General features: G+C 44.6%; 1 protein-coding gene across 1 annotated transcript; it reads left to right on the plus strand.

Moving 5' to 3' along the window:
* The first annotated feature begins 479 nt into the window (after positions 1 to 479).
* On the plus strand, positions 480 to 3,182 carry LOC123409766 (pentatricopeptide repeat-containing protein At5g12100, mitochondrial). Its single transcript, XM_045102634.1, has one exon. The coding sequence runs from the start codon at positions 556 to 558 to the stop codon at positions 2,662 to 2,664; it is 2,109 nt and encodes a 702-aa protein (XP_044958569.1). The 5' UTR covers positions 480 to 555; the 3' UTR covers positions 2,665 to 3,182.
* The last annotated feature ends 8,557 nt before the right edge of the window (positions 3,183 to 11,739 follow it).

Genomic DNA, 11,739 nt, shown 5'->3' on the forward strand with positions numbered 1-11,739 from the left:
AAACTTGGTCAAAGTTTGAGAAGTTTAACTTTAAAAAAAATAATACACCTAATATTTAGGAACGGAAGGAGTACTTCCTTTGTTTGTAAATATAAGTCTTTTAAAAGATTTTACTAGGGGTTTACGTACGGAGTAAAATAAATGAATCTACACTCTAAAGTATGTCTACATACATCCGTATGTAGTCCATTAGTAAAACCTCTAGAAAGCCTTATATTTATGAACGAAGAGATTATAAGTCTATTTAGATGTTTTATTAGGAGACTACGTACGGATATATATAGACAAACTTCAGAGTGTAGATTTGCTTATTTTACTCTGTATATAGTTTTTAATAAAATCTCTAAAAAACACTTATATTATTATATTTAGGAACGGGGGAAGTGATTGAATTGTTGATCAAAAGAGGGGGAAAAGGTCGAATTGAATCCTCCGGCGAAGGCCCTGATAATTTTCGAGGAAGCAGCGCGAGGCCGCCGCAGCTACCTGAAACTGCTAAACCCACCGAAACATCGAAACTAGGAATGGGGTCGTCGTCGAAAGACGGAGAAGAAAATGCCTCGCTTACTCCTGCGCCGTTTCCTCTGCTCCTCTTCCTCCACCACCCCCGCCGCTGGCGCAGGTTTCGTCCGCGAGCTCGCCACCCTCCTCGCCGCTGGCCGCTTCCACGCCTCAGTCGGCCTGGCGAAATCACTCCTCCTCTCTTCCCAGCCACCAGCCACCTCCGTCCCCGACCTCTATCACGCCCTTGTCTCCACCGCTGCCGCCTCACAAGTCGACCCGCATCCCCCATCCTTCCTCTCCGATGCCTCCTCCGCGCTCGTCGTTGCCTCCGCACGGCTCGGCCTCCCCGACGGTGCACTCCGGCTGCTATCCCTCCTCGCCGACGCCCGCGCAACTCTGCCGTCCCTATCCTCCTGCAACCTCCTCCTTGAGTCGCTCCTCTCCCTCGGCCGCCACGCCGACGTACGCCGGGCGTTCGACCTTCTAAATGCCGCTGGGGCACACCCCGACACCTTCACATGGAACAAGGCCATCCAGGCGTGCGTCGTGGCAGGTGATGTGGACGAGGCTGTCCGGATGCTTCGTCGGATGGACTGTGAAGGCCACTGCACCCCGGCGCCCAACGCGTTCTCATACAATGTGGTCATCGCTGGACTGTGGAGAGCAGGAAGGGGTAATGACGCTGTCGAGGTGTTTGATGAAATGGCAGAGAGGGCTGTGCTGCCAAATCATATCACATACAATGCAATGATTGATGGACACCTCAAGATAGGGGAACTGGAGGCTGGTTTTAGGCTGCGGGATCAGATGTTGCATCATGGCCTGAAGCCGAATATGATCACTTACAATGTTCTCCTGTCAGGGCTGTGCCGTGCTGGCAGGATAGGGGAGACGACCGCTGTGTTGCGCGAAATGATGTCACGAAAGATGGTGCCGGATAGTTTCACATATAGCATTCTGTTTGATGGTCATTCCAGAGTTGGAGACTCGCGGGCAATGTTTTCCTTGTTTAAGGAGTCTGTGAAGAAGGGTGTTAAGATCGGGGCTTACACTTGTAGTATTTTGCTGAATGGTCTTTGCAACGATGGCAAAATGTCAAAGGCAGAAGAGGTACTTCAGACGTTCGTAAATGCAGGGCAACTCCCAACAAGGGTTATCTACAACACTCTAATCAATGGGTATTGTCAGAATGGAGATCTTGAACAGGCCTTCTCAACCCTCCAGAAGATGAAATTACGCCTTGTTAGTCCAGATCACATCACCTATAATGCTCTAATAAACGGTTTGGGTAAAGCTGAAAGGATCACAGAAGCATATGCTTTGGTCACAGAAATGGAGAAGAATGGAGTGAGTCCTAGTGTGGAAACTTTCAATACGCTTATTAATGCTTATGGAAGGGATGGGCAGCTTGAAAAATGTTTCATTCTACTTTCTGATATGCGAGAGAAGGGGCTAAAGCCAAATGTTGTCTCCTATGGTTCAATCGTCAATGCCTTTTGCAAGAATGGGAAAATCCCAGAGGCAGTAGCAATTTTGGATGATATGTTCCACAAAGGTGTTTTACCAGGTGCAAAGGTGTACAATGCGATTATAGATGCATATATAGATTGTGATGCCACTGAACAGGCTTTTACTCTAGTTGAGAAGATGAAGACTAGTGGGGTACCTCCAAGTATAGTTACATGCAATTTGCTGATAAAAGGCCTTTGCAAGCAGTCTCGGATATCTGAAGCGGAGGAACTAATTCACGGCTTAAGAAATTATGGATTAACTCCTGATGTTGTCGGCTATAATACTCTAATATCAGCATGCTGCTACAGGAGTAACACTGATAGAGCTTTGGAGCTTCAGAAAGAAATGTGCAAGTGTGGCATCAAACCCTCATCGAGAACATATCGTATTCTTCTGAGTGCATTGGGTGGTGCAAGAAGAATACATGAGATGGAAAATCTGTATAAAGAAATGCTGGACAAGGATGTTGTTCCTTGCAGTCGCATTTATGATATCATGAATGAGGCCTATGTGAAATATGGGGACGAATCTAAGGTAGAAGCTCTGAGGAAGGATTTGTCAGAGAAAGGGATATCAATTGATTATGACACATCCGTGACTTACTGTGAGTTGAATACAAATATAGTGAGTCCAATTTCAAAATGTTGAATTTGTTGCTCAGTAACCCAATTGTCAGAAGTATTTCTTTTGCTTACCTAGTGAATCTTCAGAATGAATAGCCATTGATTACTATACAACACTAACTGTGAGCTGCTGTCACTAGTGTTCATGATAAACCAGTTGTGAACACGGTTGATTCTCCTCACATTGTGAGGCATTGCTGAACAGAGGTACCAACGACCATATGGACAAACTGCTGTTGGTTAAATCCTACGAAAATGATATGCATAACGTGGAATCCAGCGGCCTGCTGCACTTTGCTTCAGGGTGTGAATGGTTCGATCTTCAGTGTCGTACAGAAATCATATGTGTAATGGTGTCTCTACTCGTAAAGTCTGACTTGATAGCTTCTGTTTTAGGTTTTTTCTTTCTCCCCTTTCACCTTTTGATTTTTTTGTTTGATTTTTTCCGTTCTTCCTCCGTCTTCATATATTTAGTAATGTATTTATGTGAAAGAATTAATTAACATCATTTTTAATGAATCATTAAAGACCAAACTAAATTAATTAATCTTATCATAAGTCGTTCAATCACATTAATTAATATTTTCATATATCATCAAATTACATTATTTTACATTACCATATGTCCAATCACATGTCCAATCACATCGCATGAAACATCTCTATTCCTAAAGTCTCACTTGGTAGCCTTGCCTCCATGATTTATTTTTGTTGGTTTATTTTCATCTCACGTCCCACCACACTTCTTATTAAAAACCAAATCAATTCCCACAACCCTTTCTTTGGTTTTTCCATGTTGGCACGGTTATTTCTTGTTTATGTACAATTCTTTCTTCTTGGATAAAGATGTCAGTCATGGATGTTCTAACAATCAAGCGTGGATGCAGGCCACATTTCCTAAATCATAAAACTGTCTACTCCTAAAGCCTCACTTGATAGCCTCGCCTCCACAATTTATTTCTGTTCGACTTATTTTTGTCTGGCTTATTTTCGCCTCACTTCCATCACATTTCTTGTTAAAAACTAAATCAGTTCCCAACCTTTTTTTGGGTATTCCATCTTGGCACGGCCATTTCTCGTTCACGTACGATTCTTTCTTCTTGGATAAAGACCTTTCTAACAATCAAGCGTGGATGTGGCCCACACTTCCCAATTACAAACCAATTCTGGCAATAATGTTAGCTTTCCTTGTTTAGGTCCATACTTTCCAAGTAACAAAACAGTATAAAATATTTCTGATTTTCTAACAACCAAGCGTGAATGTGGTCCACACTTCTCAAATCATAAAACAATTCTGGCAAAATCTTAACTTTCCTTACATAGAACCACATTTTCCAAATGACAAAACAGTCTAGAATCTTGCTGGGATAGCACTCATAGATCGATCGAAGGACTCCACCGATTTTTTTCTCTTGCCTAGCACCTTGGACCATTTTCTCTGCGCGTGGGTTCTTTAAAATTTTTTTTCGATTTATTCATCTGCAAACATGGTAGTACAACGAACATAAAAAATAATAAAAATTACATCCATGTTCATAGACCACCTAACAACGACTACAAGCACTAAAGCGAGCCGAAGGGACGCTATGGCCCCATCGGCCCTCACTCACCGGACCTGGGCAAAATTTGTTGTAATAGACAATCGGGAAGTCGTCGTGCTAAGGCCCCATATGCATTGTTTTAAATAGCGGGTACCGGGCTGGTAGCGGACTGGGTTTCGTGTAACGGAATGCGGATAGAGGGTGATATTGCGGGCGCTATGTCCATGTAGCGGGTTTATAAAAACACTAGATTCTTATTTTTATTACTAGAACATGAAGAAAAAGTCATAATATTTAATTTGAGCGATAGCGGTAGCTATTGCGGACGCAATAGCGGCTGCTATCTTCGCTATTTAAAACTATGCCCATAGGACTAGCGCATCAGAACAACAACCGTCCCTGATGAAGAGTAACGTAGATCGAAAGGATCCAACCTGAAAACACACGAACGTAGACGAACGAAGAACAGATCTGAGCAAATCCACCAAAGACGGAATCGAAGGAGACATACCTCCACACACCCACCGACGATAATAGATGCACCAACGGAACGGGGGCTTGGTGGGGAGAACCTTATTCCATCTTCAAGGAGCCACCGCCGTCTCGCCTTCTTAAGCAACACACAAACCCTACCAAAACTCGAAAGCACATCTAAAAAGGAAGCCCTCTCACCGGCAAGGGTCGGGATCCACCGCGCCGATATATCCATTTTGCATCATGATTTTTTATTGATATTTGTGTTACTCTTGTCCATTACTCTTTATTGTCATACAATTCTTATGCCCTTTCTCTCTCAATATGCAAGATACATCATAAAGAGGGAAATATCTCGAAACTGGAATTCTGGACCGGGAAACCAAGAAAAAGACAGAAAAATCACCATACTCCAAAGGACCTGAAACTTCATGAAGAAGTTTATGGAATATTGAAGAATTATTGGGCCAAAAATATACCAAAGGGGGGCCACCTGCTCGCCACAAGCCAACAGGGCGCATCCACCCCCTGGGCGTGCCGTGATGGTTGTGGGGCCCTTGTAGGTCTACCGACCCCATCTTCTCCTATATGGTGTGTTTTATCCTAGAAAAAATGAAAAGAAACCTTTTGGGACGAAGCGCCGCTGTATCGAGTCGGAAACCTGGGCAGAGGCCCTTTTGCTTTCCGGCAGAGAGATTCTATATGGGAAACTTCCCTCCGGGAGATGGTTGTGGGGCCCTTGTAGGTCTACCGACCCCATCTTCTCCTATATGGTGTGTTTTATCCTAGAAAAAATGAAAAGAAACCTTTTGGGACGAAGCGCCGCTGTATCGAGTCGGAAACCTGGGCAGAGGCCCTTTTGCTTTCCGGCAGAGAGATTCTATATGGGAAACTTCCCTCCGGGAGGGGGAAATAAAAGCCATCGTTATCACCCACGCTTCCTCCTTCGTGGGAGGACCTATCTCCATCAACATCTTCACCAACACCATCTCATCTCCAATACTAGTTCTTATCTTGTATTCAATGTTATCTTAAAACCTCAGATTGGTACTTGTGGGTTACTAGTTGTGTTGATTACATCTTGTAGTTGATGCTTGTTGGATTACTTGGTGGAAGATATTATGTTCAGATCCTTAATCATTTTTACCATACCTCTGATCTTGAACATGTTGATGAGGTGTTAGCAGTTACTATTGTTCTTGAGGACGTGAAAGATGTCTTGTTATAAGTAATCATGTAAAGTTAGTATTCGTTCGATATTTTGATGATATTTATGTTGTTGCTTCTCTTACTGGTGTAATGTGAACGTCGACTGCATGACACTTCACCATGTTATGTTCCTAAGGGAAGTCATTGTGAAGTTACAAGTAGATGATGGGTTGCGAGAGTGGCATAAGCTTAAACCCCAGTTTATGCGTTGCTTCATAAGGGGCTGATTTGGATCCACGCGTTTAATGATATGATTAGATTTATCTTAATTCTTCTTTCATAGTTGCGGATGCTTGCGAGAGAGGGTAATCATAATAAGTTGGTTGTTTATTCAAGTAAGACCAACACCTTAGCACGAGTCCACCCATGTATCAAATTATCAAAATAGCGAACACAAATCAACTCAACATGATGAACATCTCTAGAGAGAAATTCACATGTGTCCTCCAGACCGCTTGCTTAATATAAGAGTACTTTCAGGCCTGTCCTTTCTACAAAAAGGATTGGGATACTGTAAGGTCATATTTCTACCCTAGTGGTTTTGGTGATTGATGACAATACGTTTGCGGACTAATTGTGTGCACTAATCCTTTCACGTATTTCTTCATTTGGCACAAGACAGTTCATTCCTCTCGGTGTATTTATATAAAGACGACTTTCTCTCTTATGTTCCGTTGTTTGTGGACTTGAGTCATTGGAAAAGCCGTACTATTAAGAGGGGGTCCGCTTCGGAAAGGTTTTGGTGGAATCATCACATAAACATTCCTTTGCACCCTCTTTCCCGCCTCAATGGAGCATCCTTCCTTGCCCTAATCCTGCCTAGAAAGATCCAAGCGGTAGTACCTACCTCTTATCATCGGTAGTACCGCCGTGGCAGGTGGTAGTACCGCTCCGGGGAGGAAGAGCTAGTTCTGCTCGCTAGCGCCACTGCCCATGGGTCTCAACACTTTTCGTGTCAAACTGAGCGGTTTTCTGGAGAGGTAGTGCAGGGCGATAGTACCGCCGATCGGGCGGTAGTACCGCTTGTTACTACCAAGCCAGAAATCCTCGGTACTTCTGGGCTAGGTCCACAACATATCCTGAGCGGATATAGGAGGTGGTACTACCTCTTATGAGCGGTAGCACCACTCCGGTCATACTACGAGCCCCTGCCTTCCTCTTTGGTTGCTGCCCTCTACCCCAGCGGTAGTACCTCCCCTTTGTGGAGCGGTACTACCTCTTATCATCGGCAGTACCGCTCCCTGGAGTGGTAGTACCGCTCTGATGCAGGCCGAGCAAGTGTGTAATGGTTGGATTCGTTTCCCCACTATATAAAGGGGTTCTTCTTCCTTGATAACTTCACCTTTCCTAACCTTAAGCTCCATTTTCTCCCGATATCTCTCCCTAGCCAACAAAACTTGTTGATACTCTAGGGTTTACTTGAGAGGGCCTTGATCTACACTTTCTCCATGAGAAATTTGATTCCCCCACTAATCCCTCGCGGATCTTGTTACTCTTGGGTGTTTGAGCACCCTAGACGGTTAAGGTCACCTCGAAGCCATATTCCATTGTGGGGAAGCTTCCCAGTCTTGTTGGAAGCCTCCAATTTAGTTGTGGAGATTTCCCAAACCTTCTTTGTAAAGGTTTGGTCGCCGCCTTCAAGGGCACCACTAGTGGAATCACGAGACCTTGCATTGTGTGAGGGCGTGAGGAGAATATGGTGGCCTTAATGGCATCTTGGGGAGCATTGTGCCTCCACACCGCTCCAGCGGGGACGTACTTCCCCTCAAAGGGAAGGAACTTCGGAAACACACCATCGTCTTCATTGATTCCACTTGCGGTTACTTCTTGCCTTTACTTGTATTTGTTACTTACTTGTTTTTATTGTTGCTAGCATCAGATAGGTTGCTCACTTAGTTTCATATCTAGACAACCTATTTGTTGCTAAACTTAATTTGTTTAAGAAAAGCTTAAAAATTGTTAGTTGCCTATTCACCCCCCTCTAGTCAACCATATAAATCCTTTTAATTGGTATGAGAGACTCATCTCTTTATTAAGGTTTCACCACCCAAAGAGCATGGCTGGCGACGAGGATCAAGTTGTGGAGTTGCCCGAGGCAGCAGTTGCGAACTCGATCATCCGAGAGGATCTAAATGAGGCCATGTCCACCTTTAGATCCCACAACTTAGGATACGTGGACCAACTCCGAAAAGGAAAATGCTAGTAGTGATAGAAATAAATTGCCTCAAGGAACGAGTGGGGAGAATACATTTGCCTTAGTTCCTCCTCCTGTGGTCTATGGAGGACCGGTTCACCCACCGCATATTATTAACCTCGGTCCTCCTACTAAGATTGTTAAGAATAATTTTGCTAACTCGGTTTTTTATATCAAGGCTCATTTGAATCACATCTCAACACAACTTTGTAGAATCACTGAGCAAGGCTACTACCCACATGATCCAAGAAACATCACTCCAAGAGAAGAGGTCGATAATCAGCTTAATCACTCCGCCTTGTTCGTCCTTCAAGCATCAGTTCCCATTGAAGATATTTCTCATTTAAGTCCCTTCACTCGCGCCAAAGATTGTTGGGAGCACATCATTTCCATGTACAAGGGAAGCTCAAGTATTCAACGGTCTAACTATGAAGTGATACTTGATGAGACTGATGAATTTTTTATGATTGAGGATGATGACCCTCGTGAGCTCTACTGAAGAGTGACAATGCTTTCCGTTTCTCTTCAAGACCATGGAAGCAAGGATGTGGATGAAAATTGGATTAAGCGTAAGTTTCTCAAGGCCATCATGCCCTTCAACAAGTCCATGTCCTCTGTCTTCCGTCAAAGGCCATACTTTCACTCCATGTCCTCAAGCGATGTGTTGGACGAGTTCATTTCCATGAAGATACTAAACAAGACCGCTGAAAATGTTCTAGCTCGTGTCCAATGGTCAAGAAAAGACTCTCCCAACCTTGCTTTGAAGGACAAGGCTTCTATGGAGGAAGATGATGATGATGAAGAAGAAATGTGCCTCGAAGGCACCAAGTATTCTTATCACGAGCACATGGCACTTGCGTGAAGGTAATTTTGGGCAACAAGAGAAACTCAAAGCCCAATTTCTCGAAGAACAACTAAAATGGGTCCAAAGGCAAGCAACACGTTAGGACTTGCTACAAGGCAATGTGAGTCACTTTGTGGCAGACTACCCTTATCAGAAGAGGGAAGACAATGGTGGCAAGCTTATTCGCAAAGACAAGGCCAAGCCCTTCCCCAACAAGAACAACTTCTCCAACAAAATGCCCCAAAAGGTGTTGGTGGCTCAAGAAGAGTATCTCTCCCATGCGGATAATGATGATGATGCAAGTGGTGAAGTAATGTGAATGACCTCGGTGGCCATTGCATCCTCTTCCCCAAGCAAGGTGTCCCTCTTCAACGCCCCCAACTAGAGCCGCATTGCGAAGTGCCTTATGGCTAAGGAATCCAACAAGGTCACCTCCAACATTAAAACTATCATTTACACTACCCCTTCTCCTATGGTTAGTGGAGATGAACGAGAGGCGGCAAATGATGAAAAAAAATTCCTTTGATATATTCATGAGAAAAGTCAAGGGTAAAACCAAGAAGCATTTTGTTGCTCTCTTGGAACAACTAGGACATGCTAATGACCTCATTGAAAGTCATTAAGAAACTATCTCTACTTTACAAGGACATAGTCGTGACTATCACTACTGGGAATCAGTTTTTTGCCATCTGCCAAATCTTTGCCGTCTGCTAGCTGATGGCAAAGAGTGTCTTTGCCGTCAGCTGCCACAAAGCAGACGGCAAAGAATTGGCTGATGCCATAGAAGGTCTGTGCCATCAGCCACTTCTTTGCCGTCAGCCACAGACGGCAAAGGGCCGCACAACAGACGGCAAAGCTGTAGGGGGGCCCACCTGACCACGGGGACGTTAGGTCAAACTGGAGTCCCTTCTTTGCCATCTGCTAGCGGACGACAAAGAGGCCAGAGGCAGACGACAAAGCCCTAACGTCTACTAATGGCCGTCCCGCCCCCACCCTGGCCTCTCTCTCTCTCTCTCTCACCCCGACGCCCACCGCCGCCACCACTGCCCCGTGCCGCTGCACTGCCCCCCACCGTTGCCACCACTGCCCCCCACCGCCGCCACCACTGCCCCCGCCGCCGCACTGCCCCCACTGCCGCCACCACTGCCCCCACCGCCGCCACCACTGCCCCCCGCCGCCGCACAGCACCCCACCGCCGCCACCACTGCCCCCCGCCGCCACCACTGCCCCCACCGCCGCACTGCCCCCGGCGACGCCCCACTGCCCCATTGCACCTGTCCTCCTCGCCGCCCCGATGCCCCCGCCGCCCCCGCCGCCCCCGCCGGTGAGTCCCCCCATTTTTATTTTGTTTTTCCTTATTTTTATTTATGTTAAATTAGTTAGGTTAGTTTTTTAGTTTATTAGGTTAGTTAGGCTAGTTAGTTAGGTTGTTAAATTAGTTATGTTAGTTAGTTAGCTTGGTTAGTTAGGTGGAGGAGGAGAAGAGGAGAAGAGGAGGGGGAGGAGGACGAGAAGAAGAAGAGGAGGAGAAGATGAGAAGAAAGAGGAAAAATAAAAAGAAGGAAGAAGAAGAAGATGATGAAGAAGAAGAAGAAGAAGAAGAAGAAGAAGAGGAGAAGAAAAAAATAAGAAGGAGAAGAAGAAGAAGAAGAAGAAGAGAAGAAGAAAAAAATAATAAGAAGAAGAAGTAAAGAAGAAGAGAAGAAGAGGAGAAGAATAGAATAAGAAAAAAATAAGGAGAATAAAAGAAAAAATAAGAAGAAGTAGAAGAACAGGATAAAGAAAAATAGAAATAGAAATAAGAGGAAGAGGAAGAAGAAGAGGAGAAGAGGAGGAGGAGGAGGAGAAGAAGAAGAAGAAGAAGAGGAGAAGAGAGAAGAAAGAGGACAAATGAAAAGAAGAAGAAGAGAAGAAGAAGGAGAAGGAGGAGGAGGAGAAGGAGCCCTCCTTCTTATCCTTCTTCTCCTTCTTCTCTCCTCCTTCTTATTTTTTAGCTTGTTTAGCTAATTATCCTCCAAAATGACATAATAAGCTAAAAACCTTGGTTAGCTCATGAATATTATATTCTTAGCTTGTTTTCCTAAAAAATGACATAATTAGAATATTTGTGTTGATCGGGTGGATTTACATGTGATAGTTGTCTCGTCGCTGTGAGGTCTGGTGTGCGAAGACCTGCCCGTGCGTTGTACGAGCTCCGCCCCTGCATTCGCGGGTCAGTACAAATTTCATCTCCTCCTCGCCCCTTCATTTACTGTGGCTCGGTTTCCAGATGAAACTTTCTAGATTTAGGTAATTCAATTAATTTATCAGTATGCATGACCAGTATGCGTCTCCCGCTCGAAAGGGCAACATCTATAAATATGCACGTCTTTGCATATTTATAACCGCCATCCTTTCGAATTGTCCAACATTATCCATGGACAGCCCGAGTATGTGTAGATTGGGTTCGTTTTCCTGTATGCTGTGCTCTGGATCCGATGCGGAATTTCGTCAGTGCCTTCCTGTTGTTCTCCGGATGCACATCCTCTCTGTTTATTGCGGAGACGTGTATCAGGAGAACAACGGGGAGGTGCTGCCGAAATTTTGCGTTGGATCCGGAGGAGAGCATGGGAAAACAAACCTAATCTACACATACTCGGGTGGGATTAGGACCTATCTTTACCTATTAGCATGTAGGTTGCCTGGACGTAATAAAAATGGCGAACCTGATTAACCGATGAATATAAATGCTAAATTATATATAAATATATTTATTCTGTCTTTAGTAGCTACGCAAGATGAGTGATCGTGTGTGGATGTATACCGGTCACCCTAGTCAGAAAGAGACGACGAAAGAAT

The sequence above is a fragment of the Hordeum vulgare genome, chromosome 7H (genome assembly GCF_904849725.1).
Source record: "Hordeum vulgare subsp. vulgare chromosome 7H, MorexV3_pseudomolecules_assembly, whole genome shotgun sequence".
In the NCBI taxonomy this organism is placed as follows: domain Eukaryota; kingdom Viridiplantae; phylum Streptophyta; class Magnoliopsida; order Poales; family Poaceae; genus Hordeum; species Hordeum vulgare.

What these genes read in the sequence shown, in the direction of transcription:
- LOC123409766 (XM_045102634.1), top strand. Translation starts at nt 556, where the DNA reads ATGCCTCGCTTACTCCTGCGCCGTTTCCTCTGCTCCTCTTCCTCCACC.